The following is a 25,583-nucleotide window of genomic DNA, read 5'->3' on the forward strand; positions in this document are numbered from 1 at the left end:
TTATTTTTGAGGCATTTGCTTTCAGTAAGCAACTGAGAAGACATCAAAAATGCCATTAAAAATTTAAAAACTGTGTATATAGTCTGCTGATGAACACCTTTACAGACAAAGACAGGTGTTACAGCTGATGCAGTACCTGATCTCTCACCTCATACATTTCAGTCTGTACATCAGAATTTCACAAGGCTGTTGTTAAGTCCTAAGACAGTGGAGATCTTTCTCAGAAAACCTGACAGCTCTTAATTATATATGTTCTGGAGGACACTGGTACAATACCAATTTAGCTTCCTTGGTTACTAACTCATGTAATCATAATGTATATATTTTACCACAGCCTTATTGTGACATGCCAAAGAAAGCATGTCATTATTCAGGCTGGCAAACACTTAATAAAAACCAGCTGAACATAACTTCAGATTATTTAAATTATTTCAAGCATTCTCTTTTCATTTGACTCAAAGAAAATGGCAGCAGTAAATCAGGGAATGCACAGAAAAAGTCAGGATTATATTAATTTTAATTAGGATTATATTAATTTTAAGTTAGAACAAAAGAAGTCAGGATTATATTAATTATAATTTTGGCAGTATTACATCTTCTGAAGTCCACTGTATACAGATCAGCTGTATACAGTGGACTTCAGAAGATGTAATAAATATCAATGTCTTGTTAGAGTTCTGCAAGAACAAAAAAGGGATTTGGTTGGACAGAAGCAGCTTGATATGTTCTTCACATCTTCACTAAGAAAGAAAAAGATGTCTCAGAGTCATAACTGAAATATTTGCAGTCTCAGGCTTTCATTAGCATACAATAAGATTCTTAACTCAACTTTTCCCCCTGTTCAATTCTTCCTCATGGTAAAAGGATGACAATTTCTTTTTGCTTGAATATGACAAATAGATTTTGTCAATGTCTCTTTAACTATAGGGTGTTTTCTGACATTCAAAATGGATGTCCCTGCAAAGAGCATATCTCAGAAAAGCCAGACTTAAAGGCAGAGTTTACATTCAGTTTTATAGCTTTGTAAATTTATTGCATTTGGGGAACTATGAAAAAATGTAAAGTAAGGGTTAAGTATGAGCTGTGGAGTTTGAGTGGATGTGTGTGAGAGCAGACAAACTCCATTAATTTCTACTGCAGGCAGTTTCACTTTCCATTGAACAAGACCCAATGGAAAACAGCACTAGTGATGTTTTTTCCATTTTTTTACATCTCCTTGGGGGCAGGGACGTGGTGGAGAGCTGTTCATCTGAGGAATTTGCCACAAAACAGCTCTGCCTGCTCTCATCTGCATGCAGTTCAGTTCTTGCCTGTTTTTTAACATCAGCTCTGCTCCTTTTCTGTAGGTTTCCTTCAGCCCCCTTTGGAATTAACTTAGAAACAGTTGAAGATCACTCACATAATATATACAAAAGGTTCCATATAAAATGTTGAATGCAAAAATGACTACAAGTAAGGCACCGCTGGGACCCCTTTGCTGCAGGGTTTCTTTTGTGTGTCCAGCCTCAGCATAGAGAAAAATGTCCTAAAGAAGAATCAATTGTAATGCAGTTTCCTTCATATATACTTCAAAGAGAATTAAGTTACCTTGATGATTTGTTGTATAAAAGATTTTAACTTTTGAAAAAACTACCTTTGTCAAAGGTTTTAAAATACCAGCTGCAGGAAAAGATGAAAATTTACAAAGGAAAAGTGAAATTAGCATAATGAATGCAAGAGGTGAATAAACAGAATAGTGACTCTGGAAGGGAACTCCGACTTTAGGCACCTAGACATCTGTGCTTAAAATGCTTATTTGGCCTGTGTGTATAAATGTTGAAAAGAACATTTTTTCCCAGAGTAGATGTCAGAATAGATCAAATGCATGGCTTGGAATACACTCAGAAATAGATCAAAGCAAAACCACAGCTCTACAGTGGTGCAGCCTTGTTGGCCACAAGTGAGACCAAAATACCATTAGGGTTCCCATCACTATTTCATGGGATGTGAACAAAGAAATATTTTGGTGCTGTCAAAAGCAGTGCTCACTGAAATCTGGAATCCCAAAATGATGTTTTGAGGGAAAGGATTATTATGGTAGTGGAAAGCAAAATATAAAGGAAGGAAAGTCCTAGTAGTGTTGGATATGTAAAGCTAGTTACATCAAGAGGACAGGTTGTGAATATGGTATTCACGACAAGTTCAAAGCTGGTAATAAATAAATTTCACATATATTAACATTTACATAGACAAGAAGTTTTGTAAGGAAATCTGCTCATTAGATGGTTGCATCATCTTAGTTGTGTGACTTGGAACAAAATTTTTATTACCTAAAAAGACTAGTTCCTTGGGTGAGCTGTAGAAACAGGTCAATGTGAAATGCTTATACCCAGGTGAAAAATACAGCAGCTGTTAGCCCTGCTTGTATTGAGAGGATTATACTGTGATTTAGACTGGATGTCCCTTAAAACAATGAAGGGGCTCCTTCAGGATCATGGAAAAATCTGAGAAGAGAATAAGGGAAATGAGAAGACAATAATATGTAGGTTCCAGTTTGGAAAGTGAGAAGGGAGATTGCACTTTTCTTTCTATGCATAAATGTAGATCTGCAATGATAGCAGCTGTCACTGCCATGGGTGTCACTGCCACTGGTGGGTGATAGAGATAGTCTGGAAATTCCTGCCTAACTCTGTGAGTATCTTTCTGAAGCTATATAAAAGACACACATTATTTAAAGACCATTAGAAGGGCCCCTGGATAGCTTTTAAAGAAATTTAAAATGTTTTCTTTTCAAAGACTTTCATAAATGGAGGTATTATTTTTGTAAATTTTTGGTAATAATTGATAAATTCTAAAATCTCAAATCAGAAAAGCATCCCCAGTATAAAAGTTACAATGAGATTAAATAGGTATGACATTGCTGATTTTCTAGATTGGTTTTTTTAGTAAAACTCTAGGATGCCACAATACATCAAAAAATTACTATTCAAAGATACAGAAATTTAACAGAATGGTCTAATATGTATAGTTGTAATTGAGAAGCAATGCTGCCACTTTCTCATAAGACAGAATGTAGAATTTTCTGAGAATAGATTCTGCAGTCAAGTCCATTTCTTGATGTTACTAGGGTTCTTTTGCACTTAAAAGAAGGGGTTAGCATCCACTTTGTGCCAATATAAAGTCTTCCCAAAAGTAATATTGAGAAATTAATGTTTTTGATGGCAGGTAACAATGTAACCAACACAGAAATGATTAAAAAAAAAAAAAATAAAACCCAAAGGCTTTTGATTTTCAATAACCAGTAACAGAGTTACAGAGTTTGAAATTAACAAGTTTTACTACTGAGACCCCTATATTAGAACCAAAGGTAAATGTCAACTAGTGAATAGGATTCAAGATTGATTTTTTTGTAAATATTTAGCCAATCTAGAAAGTTTTAAACCTCTAAAGATACAATAAACTAAATATAGTTTGGGGTTTTTTTGTAACATCAGTCTACTTTACTGCAACAATTTGGTCAAAACTATCTCATTTCTCATAAGTAACAACTCCTTTATCCCACTTCTTTCCCTCCTGCAGAGTTTGGAGTCATTCCTGGTTCCTCACGTGAGCCATACAGGACCAGGACATGCCACGTCCTGCCATAAGGACATGTCTGAGCACCTCTGACTAAGTTCATGGACATCTCTTGGTAAGGAACACTGGGCAGTACTGCTGCTTGGAGAGAACCCTTTGAAAGCTCAGTTCACACTGAGAGACAAAAATGTCTCTCATTTTTAAAAGGATATCACTGCAATGTGTTTCTGAGCTACTCCATCTCTCACAAGGCATCTCAAATGCTTCTGAGTTTTGGAGAAATCCCAGAGAAATGTCTGGGGTTAAAAGAGCACAATCCACATCAACTGACAGCAGAAAATTTAAGGGTTTTTATTCTCATTTGACATAGCTCCACTGTATTTCTTTAAAGAATGCTACTGATGTTTCCAGCTGATACCTAAATGCCTGCTTGTCACAAAGATCAGGAACTAGTTCTCCCATATGTTAAAAATTATTTCATGACTCACATTACCTTTACAGAACTGCTGCAAATAAACAACATAATCTCAATTTCATGAACACTGGGCTAGATATGCTCTTAGCAAGCTTTCACTTTTTCAGAATCTTTATTTATCTTTGTTTTCTGTATCACTCAAGGTTTCTAGCTGCAGCTGCCAACACGTATTCTATTATTTTTCTTTCCTCCAACAACATCAGAATGATTGCATAAGACTAATTACCAATATGTAAAACTGCAAATTTATGGGAAGAAAGTCTCTCTGTGAATGCCAACTAAATTTTTTATTTTGATATTTAAAGCAATACTGAGTTTTCCATTAAGAAGTTGTTTCAGTCTTCACATTTACTGAGAGCTGTAGTTATTTTACAGTAAAGCAAGCATGGAATTTTTTTTTTTTTTTTTTTTGCAGAGTACTGTTTAGCAGAAGTAGTAAAATAAAAATAAACAAAAGAAAAAAGAAACAAAGTAAGATAAAAGTCTAATTTTTTTAACCCCCCCCTTAAGATGTTATTATTTTCTGCAAAGGGAAAAAAATTAAAAAATGTTTTATGACTAGCTCTACATTGTAACTTATGACAGAAGAAAATTACTACACTTATAAACCACAGCACTAAAAATTAGAAAATGTCAGTTTAGCAGTTTTAATTCATGTTCTTTCTTACTTCTATTATAATGAAATCTTTAATAATCCTGTCACATTACTCTCCCCACAGCTTTGCCACTTCAATCAGTCTTGTGAAAAATACAGCCTCCTATTTTCATTTACTGTGGAGAGCCCTGTGCTCCCCTTGTCCATCTTCCCTGCTGCTTTCTCTGAACCCATCATCACTGTGCAGCCTCATCTCACACCTTCCTAGTTCTTAGTCTTTATGCAGAAAACCAGTGTGAATAAGCATTAAAAAAGAAAGAAAAGAAAACCAAACAACAAAACAGCAAAACCAGCATTAAAAAACACTGTCTCTCTGCAGTATGTCCTGTTCTTTCTTTTAAGAAAATAGATATCCCTTGCCTATGTGAACAGTGCTGGCCCAGGGTCTTACTGCTCTACTTCTGTTTTCAGAAGAACAAGTGGGCTAAAATGGCCCCATCAAAATAACTTTTATGAAAATGAGACCACACAATTTCAGTTTTCCAAATTGCCCCTGATTGTGATCAGAGCACCTGGGTTTAGCTGTGAAGCCTGCACCAATTTTGCAAAGGGAAGAATAGGTAGATCCTCAATTACAGTTGCACTCAGGCATGCTATTGCTTATAACAGTGCTTAAGCCACAACATGACATTTATTCTCAGAGGTAAAGGTCAAAGAAATAAATAAGGAGAAGTGACAAAAGCGACCCTGGCAAAGGTGTCCCTTCCTTGGCAGCAATTATGACAATCTGTACTATGCTGCAAAATTAGTCTGCAAAGTGAATGATTTCAAAAACATAAAAATGAATGAAAACAGTTCTCTTAATTTAAATCTTAGGATGAGCACTGGGTTTGGGGCTTTTTTGGTTTGTTTTTAAACTATGCAAATGGCAATAACTACATTATTTCAAGAAAACAATAAAGCTGCTTCTGCTTTTTAGATTTGCAACCTTTTACAGTTCTGTGATTAAACTTTTAGCTAATTTCTTTTGTAATTCAGGAGAACAAAGCAATTTACAAGTCTCTACAAGAAAAGGCTACGAAATTTTAATTATTTTGATACATATATATAATGCTCAACATTGAACAAAGCTAGTTGTGCCAATCTACATCAGTAGCATCCAGAGAGCTGTTAGCATTCAGTAATCATTTGGTAAAGGAACTTGATGTTTCCTGGCTATCTTAACAAGGTTAAAGCCTGAAACTGTGATAATTTCTAAAAATCCTCAACACTAATGATTGACATCAGCAGAGAAATTGTTCCTGGTGTGTATTCAGACAACTGGAAACTCTTAAAGAGTAATAACTTAAAATTCATTGTACAAAATAAGTTGCAGAAGAGGATGAGAAGAGTTCTACCTGCAGATCTAACTCAGCTGTTACAGCAGTGAGGCACAGTTTCTGACCCTCCCAAGTCCCCTGCTCCACCAAAGTCTTTGTGAGCACTAAACTTTAGACCTTGACCTTCCAAGGTGCTGTGGGTGGCCCCCAAGAGCACCTGGATCCCTTCCCATCTGCAATCCATGCATTGTCCCAACATGCAGGAATGCAACAACTGCATAACTCCAGGCAGTATCAACAGGGAACAGCATTTATCATAATTAATGTAACATTTTCATAGATTGAAGCACCAGGGGATAAATAGAAAATTCAGCCTTTTTAAAAAGAAATAGAATTGTCATGCACACTTAAGTAGTCATGCACTGAATTTTCATTTGAGTTATACAATTTAGGAGAAAAAATAAAACAGATGAAACGGAAAAGAATATTAAGTAGTTAAGAAGGGGTTTATCTGATTGCCAACCCCTTTTCATTGCATTAATGTAAAATAGACTGCTGCCTCAAATCACCCAACTGTTCTAATAATAATTATTTTTACTTTTCTGGCAATACTTATCTGAAATATCTTACAGATCCTGACCCATCATTCAAGTGTTAGCCATGCACACTACATGGTAGCAGGATTCTACACAATCAGCAGTATTATTGCAGCATTTCTGGATACAGTGGCATTTAGACAACCAAATCCTTGCCTCTGTGGACAGCAAACAAGCTGAGATTCTTAGCAGAGTGGCACTGGTGCCTGCAGAGAATGAACAGGCAAGTCATGCTCATGTGCTTCTGGCCATGAAGTGAGAGCAGACTGATTATCAATATCAATACTCCTCTCTCCCCTGTGCTACTGCAGAACTTATTGAGGAGCTGGAGGGTGAGAGGAAGGTGAGGGTGAACTCTTTAGTGCTACTCCCTTCCACACTTTACAGCTGTGACTGTTTTCTTCTGCTCAAGCTTTGTAGTGACACAGAAGGAGGAGCAGTATATGGCCCAGATTTAACAAAGCAGTGGGCCAGAATCCCAAATCTGACAAGGGCAATGAGAAGAAAACCAAAACTCTGACTCCTAATAATTTAAGTAGTTCTACATAGAACATGAAAAAAACCAACCCCAGAACAAAAGCAAAAAAAAAAAAAAAAAAAAAACAAAAACAAAACCCCAAACCAAAACAGACACCCTCAACAAAAATCCCAAACAACTGAAAAAACCACACCAACAAACAAAAATAACAAAAAACCCCACCAAAACAAAACAAAACACCCAAATCCCCAAAACCACTTCAAAAAAATCTGTGTGTGCTAAGAAACATATATTGCATATTGCTCTGATATAACACTGCAGAATAATATTTGCCAAGTTGCTGTGGTGTTCTTCAGCTTCCAGAAGTGAAAACTGGGCTGCATAATTCAGAATCAGTTTTCCTTTCTTAAACTTGGAAGCACATGCCATTGGTAAATAAGCTTGGAAGTACATTTCTGTAGGGGTTGGATGGAGATGAAAAATTGGAACATTTAACTACATCAGAAGTTTTTATAAGTGGAGGTGAAGGGAAAGAAATCCCTTCCCACCAGCCCAGAGGGTCACTATTTTCCATTCCTCTCCATCTGTTTTTCCTGGCACAGACAGAGCCATCACCTTGAAGTGCTTAGGACTGTGCATTGTTCCTGAGGACACTCCACACCAGCCCAGGAAATTGTGTTCCCACATTTTCTCTGATGTTTCTTCGGGATATGAAAGGAGAACTGGGATATGAAGGGGGACTACAGCACCATATGGAGTATTGCATGGAGACAGATTTCCCTGTCTGTCACATGCTGCAACAGTGCACAATACTGCCTGAACAGGGACAGTACACAACCATGGGGAACAGAGAGCTACATACATGGTTTGTACCAAAAAACCAGACCTACACATTTTAAATGTTCCTTTCTCTCACTAAAATCCCCCTTCTCTTCCTTTCTGCACTGATATGACACTGAATTAGAAGCAGTTCCTGTAATCCTATTTAAAACACCTCTGCTGGACCACATAACAGGAAGATATTTTCTATCTTGTGTCATGATCTGCACCAGAATAAAAGTGGAGTGGAAGAACTCAGAGACAGAGCACTACAGACCCTCCTGTGAATGACTTCTGGAATAATCAGGTTGAGTCTAGTTTCTGTATTCACTGTTTTCTTACTCCTGTGTACTCTTACCCCCTTATTAATCCTTCTGTCCAGGAACGTGGTGTGCTTTGTGCTGGAGTTTAATGGACCTGAAGACATTGATTTGTTCAAGCTTTAGCTATGAAAGAATGTTAGTGTTGTGCAGATCACATCTTTATAGGGCCCACATGGAATTATACAATGAAAGAAAATTAAGCTGCTATAAACCTCACTGTATTATCTGGGGAAGAGGTGCACTATTTTCTAACCTGCAGGAAGCTAAGGCCTGTAATAATTTAACAAAACTCTACAAGAGACACAGAGAATGAAATTAATTCTCACTTCAACTCAATGAAAGTTCATGATGATATTTCACTTGAACAGTAAAAATTGTGCTCCAAGTTATGACTGTTTCTCTGTACACTTCCTATGTAATTTTCCTTATGTTCTTAGCCAGTGGGTTAAAGTCATCCCTCAAGTGACTTACAGTTTATTTTCACAGCCAAGCTAAAGTAGGAGCTTTCTTCCTTCTCTTAAGAATGGTCAGAGCAGAAATTGGTAAAAAAATAGCAATCACATAAGAAAGGGTATCAAGAAATGAAATGCAAAGCCTTTTCTTTTGAACCACATGTATATTTTTAACTGGATTTAAGATGATCTTCAGTCTAAACCAATGATCTGGTTTCAGACTGAGTATTAGCAAAAGGCTGGAAACTGTAAAAAGTTTTCAATTTATCACACAAACTTTAAAAATTTACCTTCTACAGTGACCTTTGGTATTCCCTCCACCACCCAAATGTGTTCACAGATGACTGCCTCATTGTCTGATTCTGTGTCATGCACCCTGAGGCCTGTGAGGTGTCACTCCATGGGAGGATAGGAGCTGCATTGTTTGGTCAGAGCTTACTGTCTCTCCAAATCCACCACTATACTTTTAAAACTCTTAAAACTTCTGCCTAGCCTTTGGTAACAGTTTATGAGCACAAACATTTGCAAAGCAGAGAAAAAACCTCCAGTTATTGCACTTTACATTGCAGTTTATGACATAAAGTGTCCTTAACAATGGCAACAATGTCATGATCCTCAGAAAACTTGCCTGAGCCAGAGAGCATGATCTGGCCTCTGGTCATAACACAGCTAGACACACGCCCTTAGCAACCCTTCATGTTTCCAAACTCAGTAAAAATTACCATTAGAAGAGAGCACTGACTAATGAGCTGGCTCATGGTAAACTTTGCACCAGCCAGGACCCCGGGTCCCTTTCTGTGGCACTGCTTTCCATCACCTCGTTCCCCAGTCCGTCTGTTCATCCAGGGCTGCCCCGTCCCAGGTGCAGATTCTGTCACCTTCCCTTGTTGAACAAACCCTTCTGCTTTGCTTCTCCATTTTCCTTTATGTTCATCTTTCAAGCTTCCTTGTTTTGTAGAAGAGAGGACTTAAATCGCAAGCCTTTTCCTTTTTCAAAAATAAACCTTTAATCTTTATTCAGAATTTTCTTTTATGATGCTAATGGAGGATTATACAAGGACTAACATTTTCTCATGTTTATTATTGTTGTTCAAATCTCCCCCATTTAAGAAAGAGGGACGAAGAGAGACAATATAATTGCATCCTGCAGAAGCCTTCTCTTTTCTTTTAGATTTTGCTGCTTTTTCAGAATTTTAAAAGAATATAATAGAGTAGGAATTATTTTACAGAAAAAAAAACTCACAACTTAGAGCTTGGTTACTTTCCTCAACTGTGTAGGGAAAAATGCTCTTAGAAACACAGTGCCATGTGGACTTCTAATATTTTTTTTAATGTGAAAGCTAGTGGAAGCAAGGTCACGACTGAATCCCTCAAATATCCTGTTTTTTTTTCCACTTGATTTCTCCAGTTCAGACGGAACAGTTCTGGTCCAGGACAGAGAAATAACCCTGTATCTTACTCTGAAGATTCTGAAAATTAAAGCTCCCTGCAAAAACCTACCAGACATGCCAGAGCTAGCTGAAGCAAATCAAGAAGGAAAAAAAGGAAAAAGAGTAATGAGTAATTAGATGGTCTCTTTTTGTGAAGATGATGAAAGAAAGAATTTTTTCCAAAATTTATCATTTTCTTCCAAGACATTGCATTATAAAGTACAAAAACTGAACAACAACTATTCTCTGACAGTTTACAGTCCAGATTACTAAATGGTTTCTGGCTCCAAGTGCCATGTTTCTGACTCAGTGCAATTTTAACTGTGCATTTAAATAATAGTTTGTTGGTGCCCAACTCTTAATACAAGTAGAGATGCTTTTGCAGTGTAGATAAAAGTGACTAATGATCTCATGGCAGGTTTTGAAGCTTTATAGGAAATAATCATTAGTTTTGAAGTACACAAAGATAAACTAAAGATTAGATAATATATAATACAGTAAGCTTCCTTCTACATGATATACGAGGGGGAATCATTTTTGGTAATTCATGGGAAACTTCACACTTCACATATTCCTTGAATGAAACCCTGGATAGCAGAATGACTCACTACTCAGCTGTTCCTTTCACCATGTCCTCAGAGGACTCAGAAGAGAGAAAAAGAGAAATTTGAAACCAGCCTGATTTTTATCCTATTCTTGAGAAGGTAGCTGCACTAGCTTATCTAGAGGACATAAACTTTGAAGTATATTTGGGAACATGCCTTGCTTATTGTATGAACATAAGTTACAAAGGTCCATTCCCTAAGCATCAGCTTTGGTTAAAGCCACCTTCTGGAACCTGTGTAAAACCCACAGCCTGGAGTCATAAGCTCCCTTTCCCTGATCAGTTATGGCAGGCTCAGGGTCAGACACCAAACCACAAGCAGGGAGTGAGCCAGGGTGTAGAAACATGGAGCCAACCACGTGCAGAGCTCAGAACCGCTCAGCCTCTTAGTGAGAGTCAAAGCAGGACATCTCTAAGGGAACAAGAGAATTTTTTTACAGGTGCTGCTACTACGGGGAAATTGTATATAAAAGTGACTTCTACTTTTAAGAAAGGAAATCTTGCCAAATCACCATTTTGAGTGCCCCCATAGCATACAATTGCCAATGAATTAAAGGTAATTGAACAACAGCCTGTTCTCTGGGTTCTAAGAGCTCTTCAAGAAGGACTACAATGCAATGTGCATTGCCCAATTAAATGAAGTGTTCTGTGAAATGAATGAATCATAACAGGGCAGAACTTTACTGCAAGACTTCTGACACAACTGTGATCAGGAAGGGCTCCACAGATTCTTCTGCAGAAAAAAAAATCCATTTTTGCAAGAAGGGGTATAATGGTTTCAATTTAAAACTTTAGGGGTAAAAAAAAGACATTTCTAGGTTTCTTTGTCATAGCAGTACCACGATGAAAAAGAAAGCTCAATAACCAGTCAAAATCAAAAACAGGAATCAGAAATTCCATATAAGTTAAAGTGAAAATGCTGGTGTGCATTTTGTCATTAGCTAAAGGCCACTACAGCACATGTGGAGTGTGCACCTTCAGCAGCCAAGAGTGAATTTTGTGCTTTCCTACACACAAAACAATCCACTATTTTTGTAAGCAATGTGAAAATATCTTAGCAACAGGTATAACAGGTATTAGTGATTAGTTTCAACAAAGATAAAGTAGCAAATAATAATAGCAAATGTAATTTACTGTGAAATTTACTACTAAGAAAATCTAGTCTCTTAACTGAAAAGCATAGTGGTTTCCAGACCCTGTAATATATGTCCATGTAAGCTTTTAAAATTCAAAGACAAGAATATAAAAGCCAAAATTACAGCACTGTTCTGCATTTAAATTCAGATCCTTGCTTTCATTTGAAATACAGAGGTCTGGAACCTCCACATTATTCTAATTAATTTTTTCTAACCAAAATATATTTCTGCCATCTTCACAGCAAGAAAGTTTCTCTATTCAGACTCAATGGAATCAATTTGACAGAATTATTTGAATAATCCATAACAGATTGATAGCTAGTCAAGAGGCTGATATGTTAATAACAGTAATACATTAGAAAAAGAAAAATGTGTTAGGTAGAATCAAAACCTGGAGATAAAGCAGAAATATAAAGTTTTGACAAACTGTCATGGGTCAGAACCACGACAGTAGTATCCTCAGGATACAGGAAAATAAAAAGAAAAGGACTTGCAGAAAAGGAGTTTCCTCATAACAGTTTTTCAGCCAGTAAATTACAAATTAATCTCACCCCTATTGATGAAACCAGTTTTATTCACTCTTCAGGTCTTAAGCACCTCTTCAGGTGTTACAGCACCTCCATAACCTTCATTCTCTAATGTTTTTTTCTTCTCACAGGGATTTATTCTAGCCAGGGTACTTTTGAATCTAAAACATGGTGCCAATAGAGATACTTGTCCATTGACCTGAGCTTATAATGCACAGAAGATTGAAACTCTTTCTTTTTTTGTAAGAAAAAGAAAATATGTAGAAAGGTGTGCCTTCATCTCTACAGGTGGGAAAATCTTAAATCTTGAAAAAGCATCTAAAGTTGTACAGTCTCATGAATATAGTTAGTGACCTTTTTGAATGAAGGGAGTGATGGCACAGAGCAGGGTGTCCAATCAAACCAGGAAGGACCTGGGCTCCAGCTGGTGTGAGAAGACTGCTGAGCTGCAGGTGCACTTCAGAGACATAAATGTGAGAAGTTGGTTATTTGGTGAATTTGGCCATGTGCTTACCAATTCACATAAATTTCTCAGTAGGCACCAGATGATCTGTTCATGATCCATCATCACTTCCAAACTCATTTGCTTTTGTTATGGTTGTAGATGAAAGCCCCAGAAGTGAAAAAACCAAAGGAAGCACATCCTCCCCAAACTGATATTGGACCTTTTTGTTCAATGATGCAAATACAGATTTAGTAGTTCAACTGATCATTCAATTCAGAATATTGATTCTTTTACACAACTCTTTTTTTTTTTTTGGTGATATTGCTCTGAATTTCTAAGGACAGCTATTGGTGTTCCATGTTCACCATTCAGTTGTTCTTCAGTTAAAAATCACCAAGTAAAGATTGTACACTGTCTCTGGCAGTTTATCTTATCTGACTGAGAGAAAACACAGATATTTAGAGTATCTCAGCTTACCTTAAGAAAAAAAATCAATTTTTAACCTGTTTGACTGCAGAGGGAGGCTACATTTACCTAGTGGATATATTTTAAAATCTTTTAACATCAAAAAGCAGATTGGAAAGATCATGTAGGAAAGAAATCATAGGAAGCTTACCTTCAAACATGCTGCAAATTCTGTTCGTCATATTTGTAATTCTTACATTTCTAAGATACTTTGTTTGTTTAAGGAGAAAGGACAGTAGTATGTCTAAGACCTTCAGGCTTGAAAAGCCTACAGTCATAGGGAGATACAACTTCTACACAAACTTCCAGCTGCTTTAGGCTTCTCAAGAGCTATGACTTGTACTTGTGAAATAAGTTATTTGTGGCCTCTTCTACTGTTTGCTATTCTTCTGTTGAGGCAAGGTGCTTCACCAGATTTGTGCTACTGCCCTTCTAGTTTGCTGCTAGTAATCAATAAAATTAGGGCTATCATCAAAACTCATTTAAAAATACCAGTATCCTTTATCCTTTTGGTATCACGGGAATTAGAGAACCCATTTTGGAACACTAGAGAGCCTCCCCAGTTTAAATATACATTTATTGATTTCTGGGGACAATAGGCAAAACTGTTGTAACTAAACTCACATCTGGAGTTATGCATGTACTATATCAATTATGTAAATAATTCCAGACAGATGTGATGAGCAACCCGAGATGCTTGACACAGTCTTTAAATCACATGCTAGGTAACATCAGTGAAAGAAGAGATGTGATAATGTGTGATACACCTTTGTAGGAAAGAAGCTTTAGAAAGATTGGGTTTGCAATTTCAGGGCATTTTCTTATCCTTTTTTTCACTGTTAAACCTTTAGTGACTTGAGTGGTATTGTGTCAACTTCCCAGTTGGCTGGACATCAGATTACCTGTTAGAAAAATAATTTATACTGGCACTCTTTTCAAAAATAATACTGATTTTGGATGATTTGGTTTTTAAAATGGGAGAAAAGCATGGTATTTAAAAGAGCAGAAAGGAGGGAATAAAGGAATGGGAAGAATGGGAGTAGGGGATGTCAGCCTCAATGTCTTGTAGATATGATTTGGGTGCAAAAATCTCTGAGAAACAGAACTGTTGTAACTGTACAGCCAATGAAAGCACCCTAATGTCTTCCCTAATGTCTTCATACAACCTGCATGGAACATTTCAGTAACAATTTCAGAAGTGGTACACAACTACTCCTCTTCATTTTGTTTCAACTGTTCTCACTTCCTACTACAATTATACCACATCAGACACATTCCTTCCCCCCTTCTTCTTCAACTGCATTTATTTTCTTTGCATACATGTAATTTTAAGGTGAGTACTTAGTCACTGAATACCTGAAAGCTGATGTCCTCAATATGTAGAACTGAGAAATTTCTGAGGAAAAAGCCCAGAAATTATGTCTATTTTCTCTCTCATGACTAACAGACAGTATAGTATTTTCCATCAGTGTTGTTATTTGTAGATATAGTCTGGACATACCCTAGACCTTAATTAAAATTGGGGTTCACCTTGATAAATCAATTTTAATTTTCTTCCCCTTTTTTTTAAATCTACTTCCTGCTGAAGGCAATGCAGTGCCTGCAGCCCAAAGATGCTCTGGGCACAGGCAATGCTTTGTACAAACTGATGGAGAACAAGCTGACTCCAACCTTTACTACCCTGCTCTGAAACAGACAAAGGGTCTCATTAAATAACATGAAAACTCAATACAAAGACGTATAAGCCAAATTCTTTTGACCAGGGATTCCTAGTGCCCTCAGAAAAACAGTTCATTGTCCCATGTGCATTTTCAGTGGGTAATTAGAAATAGTGAATGCAGCAGAAGAAAAGAAAGCAACCTCCATTGGCAACAGTTTAACCACCACTCCACCTCATGCAGGACATTTTAGGCAATGTTGGTGCTCTGTGGCTTTTTGTCACCTGCTCTTTTCCTCTTCTATTTAGGCTGTCTGTTGTTGGAAGTCTCTCATCTTCTGGTACACATGGCTGTGCTGCAAACAGCACAGTGGGGCCCTTGTCTCACAAAATTACCTGAGTTTGCTTGAGATGCCAACAACTTCACTTTAAGTACACTTCGGAGATGTGCTCCATGAGATAGACAACAAGAACATTTTTAAGAGCTCTGCATTGCTCTATCCTGAACCATCAAAGTCTAAGCAATAGCTAACCCTGGAAGAATAATGTAGTCATTAAAGCTAGCTACTGTTATTTTCAGTGATGCAGACATTTCTTGGCAGTATGGTATGCTAAGCACAGGTTGTTTTATCCTAGCAATAGCTCCATATGACGTCAAACTGGCAGCTCTTTCACTGACAATACCTCTTGTAAGATACTTTTGACATGAACAAACTTGCAAGAAAAATATATTATACCATTGGCAAGTCTGTTTCACACATTTCCATTTCAATTTTCATGGCTACATACTTTTTATAAGAAGTAAAAAAAGCATTTTTCAAAAAAGATTTGAAAGGCTTCATATTTGTCCAAATATGGATTAGTCAGGTATAGCTCACAACCTTATCCAGAGCAGCAGGACTATTCACAGAGAACTTCTTAGTTTGGGCTACCCTCAACCAATACAGAGTTATTGCCCACTTGAATTCTGCAACTCTTTCCTCAGCTTGGAAATTCAAAGCCTCATATGAAAACCTAAGTATGTAACATGGATTTAATTCAGTATTTACTAATTATTGTGGCCAAAATAAAAGGTATTAGAAGAAATACAAACTATGATAACACCTATCATCAGGAGAGGAAAATCTTACACACTCCCAGAAGTTCTTTATTTCTGATTGGTACCCATGAAGTAGATTATGAATGACTAAGGTTTGCCAATATATTGCACTTCTCTGACAGAGGGAATGACCTTGTTTGTTGTGCACTGTTTTGCAGACAGAGATTTCTTCTGAATTGAATTCCCCTGCAGCTTCAAGTATAAACATATTTATTGACTACAGTATGACCAAAGGATGAGCTAACGGCTCTACTTTTACTATATATGATAAATAAAACCAACACCCAGAAAAAAAAAAGTATCACTGCATGTACTTTTTCTTCTGGGAAGAGGACTAGACAACAAGCATAGGCATGCTGTAAGATATAACATTTCAACAGTAGACAGACAACATTGCAGCATGTGGGTTAAATGTATATATAGACCAGACTATACTAAAATACAATAGAACAAAACTATATTTGAAAATGAGGATCTTATTTATGTTGACTCATAATAACCTAAATCTAAATATTCAAAAGAGATGAAAAAATATAAGTCACAGTGGAAGTGACTTATTAAGTGTTCATAGGTATCATATTTGCAGTGCAGTGTTAATTATATTCATCTAACACAGAGCACCCATGGCATTGACAGGAAAGCTGAGAAAAATAAGGATTTGGTAAGTGGGAAACTGCTGCTCATAATGATTCCATTTCTTACCCCTGGTCACTCATATACAACATATGGCTCAGTTAAAAACTTATTTTTTTTTCCCTGTGCTGCTGATAAATGTCTTAAATAAAACATCCTTCCTCCAATTTCTGTGCTAATGGTAACACTGCAAAATCCAGTACTGTAAGGCTGAGCCACATACCCAGTCCTCTCTATTCTTACACCATTTCTTTTTATTCTAAACTGAAAGACTAGGAAGGAAGCTTCCTCATCCTCATAATGTTTTTTAAAGCTTTTTTTTTCCCCATTTTCACTGTGAGGAAAGCATTCCTGGGCTGCATCCTCCTACATCCTCCAGCAGGATAGACCATCTGAGCTACTGTCAATTTGAAGTTATATCCCAGAGGATATGAGCTTCTCTTCCAATTAATGGATGACTTTTTACTTTTATGAATCAGCTTGTCCTTGGCTTTCTACAGTGCTGTTAAATCACAATGTTTTCCACTATCATTTCACATTCCCTGTCTGGAAAGGAAGCATACACTGATTCTATTTTCAATGACAGCTACCCTGTTTTGCCAGCTTCTAAAGAAATGAAATTTGCAATTGCTGGAAAGGACATATCAAAGGAGATAGATCTGGCCATGAGTGTCACTACCAAAACTGCTTTCCTGTGATTTACTCTCCTCAAAGCTTTATTCTTGAGATGACACAGAGCTAGAGCCACCTCTTCTCACATTAGTGAAGACTGGAAAGTGGCTTGCCCACGTGGCAACTGCAGTTTGCTGAGAGCACTACCAAGCACAAGATGCAGCATCACCAAGGTGTTGTCTGCCTATTCAGAGCCCTAAATGTGTTTTGTAGCTGTTCTCCAAATGCCTAGATTTGGATGGATTGTATCAGAAAGTGCTGACAGCTACCATGTTTCACCATGCCTATTTTTCTGAAGGCATGGTAAAATGTAGTAGTGCACAGAGGTGCTCCTAAATATCTTCAGGAGTAATTTTAGGACATGAAAAGTGCTAAAATTCTACAAACAGGAAAAGGCGAAGAAAACACATGACACAAACTTCAGCTAGGTCTTCTGAAACTGGAAAATGAGAAACTTCTCTTTCCCTAAAACTGCCTTGATAACAGCTCTATCCTGACTGCTGCAAATGCAATAGTACATCCCATCCTGGGACATATCCATATCATTCCTGTTGCCAATGCAGGAAAAATTAGTTTCCTGCACTGAGATCTGTGACACTTATGGAAGGCAGCATTTGACTCTCAGGGTTATTTGGTCATTTCTAATTTAGTAGAAAGGGGCACTGCATTAGCAAAAATAGAGAAACATAAGGATCACAAACCCAACCAAGTCATCCCATTCCCAGGGGCTACAATGTCTGAGGGCAGAAGTGGCCCATTATCATCACATGATATGATTCTGGCCCATCTATTTGGTGTACACAGGGATGAATGCTTGTACAAGAGACAATTCAAAGTCTTATCTGAAATCATAGAATGTTAAGGGATTGGAAGAGTCCTTAAAGATCATCTAGTCCCAACACTCCCTACCATGGGCTGGGACACCTCCCACTAGAGCTGGTTGTATAAGGCCTTTTCCAGCCTGGCTTTAGACACTGCCAAGATTTAGTCCAAAGCCCAACTTTATCAAGTTTTTAGTAAATACTAGTTCAGTTGTTTAACTTGAGGTGGCTTATCCTGATTAAAAAGAGGTATGGATTAGTTCTCTGCTTTCTGGCTTCACAGAGAATACTCACTTGTTCAATGCAAGTGAAAGATGACATAGTCTGACCTAAAGGGCTGAGAAACCCATGGTCATGCCCACTGTACTGCTGGGGCTGGTGCTGCCAGTGTGGACAGAAAGCAGAAGACAGAAAAACTCAAGGTCAAGGACTCTCTATAAACCTTCTCAAGGTTTTAATGGAAATTATGCCTCTATATCAGAGCAAAGATTGTAGACACATTTTTAAAAGGAAACTGTTGCCACCTATTTTTCAATTTCCCCCCATCCTTTGTGTTACAACCTTGTCATTGGAAATTAAATCTATGCTGCCTGGAGTTGGGTTTCCCTCTCTATATTTCTGCACAAGAATTGACAAAAATGACTCCTGCTTTTGCTGTGTTGGTATCTGTTGCAAGATTTGTAGTAAGTTCATGGTTAGGTGCACTCACAAGTGAACTTGTGGGCAATGGTACAGGCAGTTAAACATTATCACTGTATACTAAGAACAGTGGTGGGACAACCAAACAGTGCTCTTAGACTATGTACAGAGCTTAAATAAAAAATACTGCCCAGAGCAGAAGATTTTGAATACCAATGCCCTTGGAAGGTAAGTTTGTGATTCAAAAATTAGTTAAGTTATATGAAAATAAGAAAATAGTTGAGAACATTTTCCCTCCCAGGCATGAATACTGGGGACAGAGTAAAATTGCATTAAAAAAAGATTTTCTCAACAATTATGATTTAGAGAAAATTTTGGTTGCAAACTGTGTGATGGTGTCTTTTTTATTTGACTGATTATTAAAAATCCTTTAGCTAAAGAGATATTATCCTGTCTGCATTTAAAAATTTCTTTTTTTTTTAAATACTGACTTTTAAAAAGGATTACTTTGATAGAATTTTCAAGAAAATTTTGAAAAAAATATACCAATTAGGCACTGTGGAGGTTTTTTTGGTTGATTTTTCTCCTACCACTACTACTGAAAAGAATCCTCCACTCCCAAAGAATATTTGCCAACTTACCTCACAAATCAGCACCTGCCATCTGCAGCAGTATAGTATATTTCAAAATGTAGTTTTTACTTAGTCAAAACCACTCACTATACAATACAATAATGACCTAAGAACTTAACAACCTAAAGTGACACAGAAGATGGAGAAGCCACAGCAAAAAGAAAAGGTTGTATTGTTTATAGATTCCAAATTGCAGTCTTTGTGGTTGTAGTGTTACATTTTGAATGACAAATTTCCTTCTGTGGGTACTGTATTTTACTTGACACCAATTTATTACCACCTTGAATGAAAACAAAGCAACCTCAAAAAATACTCATTGAGCCCATATTGCTGACTGTGTCTGTCATACACTTGTGTGCAGTAGTTGCAATATTTCTGTGTTTTCCTTCTTCTTTAACCTGAACCTGAGGCACTAATGAGCATGGACTGGGGTTATAACAAGAAAGTGTTTAGGCTAATGATGCTCCCAGACATCCTTGGAAGTGGGATTTAGTTTCAAAACTTTTTTGTTCATCCATTTCCACTTCAGCTGTGATGTTTCTCAGCATTTTCAGGCAAACCTAATTCATCAAAACTCTCACATAAATATATTTTTTTTTGTTTTCTGCATACAGGTAATAATTTTTAAATATTTTTTTCTCCACCTTCCTTTCTGATCAGTTGCAAATGGAACATTAGAAATTAGGGATTTGTATTTATTTTTTTAGGAGGATCTTTTCAAAGCTCTATTCTTTAATATTATGAAAGAAAAAACACACAGTAGCATTCACAACAACTCAGCTGTCAGAGTACCCACTCATGACCATGTAAAGAGCACAGCCACTTACCCAGCACACCTTCCTCTGCCTATCATTCCAGTGTCAAGCGCGTAAGTTCAAAAGTGCACCTCTTTTTTTGCCAAAACCAGAAGACCCATTTTATGTTTGCTAAGCAATTATTTTATGAGGGAAGAAGAATGGAACTTCAGTCCATTTTAAATGATCTACTGTCTGTCAGCCAAGCAGATCTGTTCTGAAAGGCATGGCCCTGACAGTCGGGCACGGCTTGCGTGACTCTGCTTAAGTTCATGTCCACTGCTGAAGTAGCTGAATATGGTCAATACAACAAAAACTATTTTAGAGGTTTCAGAATATTCTGAATATTGACTAATGTGGAAACAAACACATATGCAAGACAGTATAAACTTTCATTGCCATGCCTGTTGCATTCAAAAAAAATCTAGTTTATACATTTCTTCTGTTGCCATATTGCTTTCTAAATCCAATGGCATTACTACATAATAGATATGAGAAACATGAGGCAGACCAAACTCTCTCTGTTGGACATCCACTGAACCATCCCAGAAAACTGGTGTTTTTTCTCTTTAAATTTGTGCTTTCTGAGACTACAGAAGAAATCAGATTATTATTATTCTAGAAACAGATTTTATGAAATTACAGCTTTGAAAATGCCACGAAAACATCAGCGTTGCTCAGCTGAATGTCTCAGCGGTAATGTAGAAGACTGGAACCAAGCCACAAATCTATTTACAGGAAGGCTGTTTTACCCACAGACCACCTCAGATAGTCTACTGCCACTAAGAAGGCAGGTTTGTCCATCTCCACCCTACTTACATGGCACTGTGCGGAGGTAGAGATTGTCTCTTATGATCTGCTGGAGCTCATGGTCCACCGAACCTTTCTGGAACCGTAGGTTGAGGTAGTGACGAAGGTCCTTATCAACGATGCCTCCTGTCAGGGAAAAGACAAATGAAAGTACAATTTAAAATTATATTGCTTTGATGGAAGCAATGAATCACTTGTGAAGTCTTTGTGGCTCATTTTCCTTCATGGTTCTGTCCCGATGGAGGACAAAAAGCACACGGAGCTTTCTGGTTAAAGCATGTGGTTGGTACAGTATTTTTTACCATTCATAACTGTAAAGGTTAAAAAAATTTAATTGCAAAAACCTGGCTAAATCTGTACAGTTCAGAAAAGAAGTATAAGATTATAGACAGAGGTGTCCATTTTCTTTCTGCACAAAACTTGAACATATTGTTTTTATACAACCACTTACATATATACTAAAGTAATAGGTATTATACTTCCCATGACCTTGTACCAATTTTCCATTTCTCATTTAACTAAAAATCTTGGTTCAAAATTTTTTTTGCAGTGTTCAATGTTTTTAGTTCATGTGTAACCAGAATAAAATGTGGCTGTAGTTAGCAATCATCAAATGTATATGTTTTGTTTTATTGCTTTCTGATAGAACTCACAATTGAAAGAGAAACTATCAAAACAGAGGGTTCATATTTTATTTCCACCACCAAAACTATCATTACAACATCCCAGCAAAGCAGTGCACATGGGGGAAAAACTGAGTTAAAACCCTTGTCTTTGCCACTTTTACTATAACTTTAGGACAAAACAGTTTCAGCTACTGACTGGTGCATCATCTTCTACTATGAAAGGCATATCTAAAAATCGAATCCAACATGATTAATAACCATTTCCCAATATAGTTCCTCCCCATTTATTTTAACCTTGAATGGGCTTAACATTTATAATTATGGAGAAGTCTATAAATAACTCAATTTCTTCTCTCCCGGAAATTCTGACATAGGAAAAAAATATAGAAAATCATTATTACATTGAGTTCTGACATATATTCCCAAGATGAAAAATTGCAAGTTGATAGATCCCTAACTTGTTGCTTCACACATGCAACCCTAAAACATTTTTTCAAATGTCATTTGCTATTGAACCCTCTGCCAAAAGTCTTATTGACTTAGACTATATAAAGATTTTCCTGTAAATAGGAACACATAACATCCGTACTGAATTATTTGAAAGTCACTGAAGAGCACAAATGGTTATAAATTAAAATATATTTCTTCTTACAGATATTCCTATTTATCTGCTTACTATAAGTCCATAATGTTATTACTGCTGCTCTTTGTCAGTAACTTCAAAACCTTTTGTTCCAGGTTTATAAAAAGCTTATAAATAATTTCTCTCGTCTTTACCCAAAGGCAAAAAAGCCAGCAAACTTTCATAATCAAAAGAAGGGGGAAAAAGCACCCCAGCTCATAATACACAAAATACCTGCATGCCTGGTTCCCTAAGGCTGAGAACTTCCATATGGATCTCTGTTCTTCCAGGATCCCCAAGCTCTAATCAATCTACTACTTTGTACCACTAACCCTGTTTCTTGCAATAGAAAAGTTTTTGCAGATAAGACCATCCTTACTTCTAATTTCTTGTGAGATTTGAGGAGGCTGTAGAGAAACTCTCTGAGTCTGCTGTCCTTCATGATCAGCTGCAAAGAGCAAAGGTCCTGCAGCTCTTGCTCTTCTCACTCGTATGTACAGAACATGCCCAGTGATGCAGATGCTTTTTGGCAGCCTGAGAAAATGCCAGCTCTGGAACAGCTGCTGTAGCCTGCCCACTGACACAAACCTGAATCATTCAACTTATAACATTACTAAGTTTAGGAACCTACACAGATTTCTGACCCTCAAAGTGCATTTTTTATTTACAGCCTCTCATTTCAAGCACAGCCATTTAGTTCATTTAATTCAACGTGTGTACTGAATGCACTAAAACCTCTTAAGCACTTCATAAAAAGAGTCACTTGATATTTTTGGCAAATTACACATTCCAAAGTAGATATAAAAATGTGTATTTACAGGAAAAGATGCCTACAGCCTTGCATTTGTTACATGCAATTCAAAAGCAAGTTTCTAAGAGAAATAAACAAAAATAAAATCATGGTGCAGAGGAAATAAAACTTCCAAGCACAATGGAAACAATATAATTTTTTCTTATTATCTGAGTATATAGTATAGAGTTTTGTGCATTTTAAAGAGCAGTCAGATTAAATACAATTAGCTACAATGTATAATTACAAATTTTTTTCTTCAAAAGTAATTTTTTTGCCTGAAATAATTAATGTTTTTTAATACTGTAGGCATAAGCTACACAGCTACCTTTTGTTTTTTTGGGTTTTTTTTTTTGAAACTGGTATAACAATGAATTTTTTCCTCCTGGAAATGAAAAAAAAAAAAATAGTTCTAGAGCCCAGAAAAATAGATGCAGTAGATTTTTAGTTCATCCTTTCTGTTTTTCTCCCCTAAAAAGTTCTGCAGTTTTACCTGATGCTTTTTTAAAGCACATTGACTCCAGAAGTGCTTTTGTGGTATTTAAAGTACCTAAGCTTTGGAGCAGCCTGATCCTTTTGAAGCACAATCAGAACAATATCTTGCAATTATGGGTCCAGAAGACTTTTTGCAAGAAAACTGTAGTGAATTGCAAATATGCGAACCAGCCTTGATTCAGCAGCAGTAAGTTACAGTTTCTGTTAGACTATATAAAGCAAGAATAACATGCATAATAGTAATAGGACTATGTCCTCCAAAAGGCTGAAAATAAGACACAGAAAATGTTGTCATTTGGTTTACTTGACAGGAAAAAGAAACAGGGGAAAAGCATTTTTACAGTCAGTAACTGCTATTTAATGGCACTATCCAGCCCCGTTAGACAAGTGACTGGGTTTCTGTAAAATTCAACTTCCATTTATTTTCTCTTTTTATAGAACACTGAAAGTTACTGAGATGTTGAAAAATTCCTGACATGAACCTAAGCCCCTTCTTTTCTCTTATTCCCAGCTGCCCAGAGTGGAGGAGCTGGGGATGGTGCTCAGGACCCCTGGTGCCCATCGCACCATTCCACAAATCCCCGGCGCTGCCCGGGGCTCCCAAGCTGGAGCTCAGAGGGAAGGAGCTCCCCCAGGCCACATCCTGCTCACTGCATGTGGCAGCAGCAGGGAGCACTGGTGTGTGTCAGAGGTGTTACACAGCTCAGGCTTTAGGAGCCCAACCCAGAGACCATCATAAAAAGGGTTCTTTGGCCACTGCCACAGGAGGAGGCTGACAACTGCGTGATGGAGCATTCACTGGCTTGCAGCCATGCAGTGCTTTTATACTTTATTTTCTTTTGGCTGGCTTGAGGCCTGTGCTCTGTTTCAGTTTCCTTTCACTCCAATGAATCCCCTTGCTTTGCTAGCTGAGCAACATAGATTGTGAATTAAATACTTCCAGTAATGATCTCTTGCATAATGTATGTGTGGTTTAGGTACAGCTACCAATCATGATGGCAAACTCATAACCATGACTGAAGTTGATTCCAGACATCATAAAATAAGACATACTTGGCTGAACTAAAAACTGCTCTGTTTGCATGTTGTAGTTACGAATCTAATGAGCAAAATATAACTTTTTACAGTGTTCTAATGCATTTCTCTCATGTTTGCTTGTCTTTATACAATCTAGTAGAAAAGACCAATCAGAAAAGAAGTACAATAAAGAACACACAGACAAAAGGGTACTGGATAGTTTCTAGATCATTAGAAGATACAAATCTGAAGATAATTGCCACTTCCAAGAAAATGGCAGGGATAAATCTTTATAATTTTCTTTAATTCTAAATATTGTAACAGTTTTTTTGTAACTTTCTATGTGGTAACTCACTGATGTTCCAGCTGGAGTCTACACTTGCATTATATTTCCCATGAAAAACATGTAAACACAAACATCCCTCTTGTTCCTACAATGGTAGCTCTAAATAATTTGTTTTGCCCTTAAGACATTTTTATTGGTGTAAATTTTCAACAAACACTTCTGAGTATGCATCCATTAGTATTTGCTCATCTTGTATCATAATCTTTCATTGAATTGACTTCCTAAAATGTGGTGTGGTAATTTTTTTGGATTTTTTTAACAGTAAAATCAATTGCATTTCATCTGAGAATAATTTGCCTTAGATATTTTATTTGCTGGGATTAAAATTTAAAAGATTTCAGTTTCCCTGGCTTCTATAAATACTCCTGGTTAGAAATATCTATGTGCAAGCAAGAATTTTAGATCTATATTTTCATCTGTACATGCTCTGCATCTGGAGAAACTACAGGAAATATCTTAGTATTGTTACTCTGTGAAAGCAGACAAGCTGATAAACTTTCAGTGTAAACTACCCCCTCTCTTCTACTGCCCTACTTTAATCAGATTGGCTCTCCCTTTGTTTTTAACAAGTTTCTACTTCTGACTGTAAACACAAGCCATATATTTGGCAAAATCAAATGCCTTGAATGACCTGGCTTTCAGCAGCTTCAGCAGGAGTATTCTACTGGAGAGTCTCATCCAATTATTTATGCAGGTGGTACCTGCAGCTTC

General features: G+C 37.0%; 1 protein-coding gene across 3 annotated transcripts in view; it reads right to left on the bottom strand.

Annotated features, from left to right (window-relative positions):
- The window catches only part of MAGI2 (membrane associated guanylate kinase, WW and PDZ domain containing 2), a 697,971-nt gene that overhangs the window by 464,029 nt on the left and 208,359 nt on the right, over window positions 1-25,583 (bottom strand). For all 3 annotated transcript variants that reach the window (XM_059847430.1, XM_059847429.1, XM_059847431.1), the window contains exon 2: window positions 20,986-21,102. In XM_059847430.1, the coding sequence (XP_059703413.1) occupies window positions 20,986-21,102 (117 nt within the window). The remainder of the gene's footprint in view (window positions 1-20,985; window positions 21,103-25,583) is intronic.

Source organism: Haemorhous mexicanus, chromosome 5 (assembly GCF_027477595.1).
Source record: "Haemorhous mexicanus isolate bHaeMex1 chromosome 5, bHaeMex1.pri, whole genome shotgun sequence".
In the NCBI taxonomy this organism is placed as follows: domain Eukaryota; kingdom Metazoa; phylum Chordata; class Aves; order Passeriformes; family Fringillidae; genus Haemorhous; species Haemorhous mexicanus.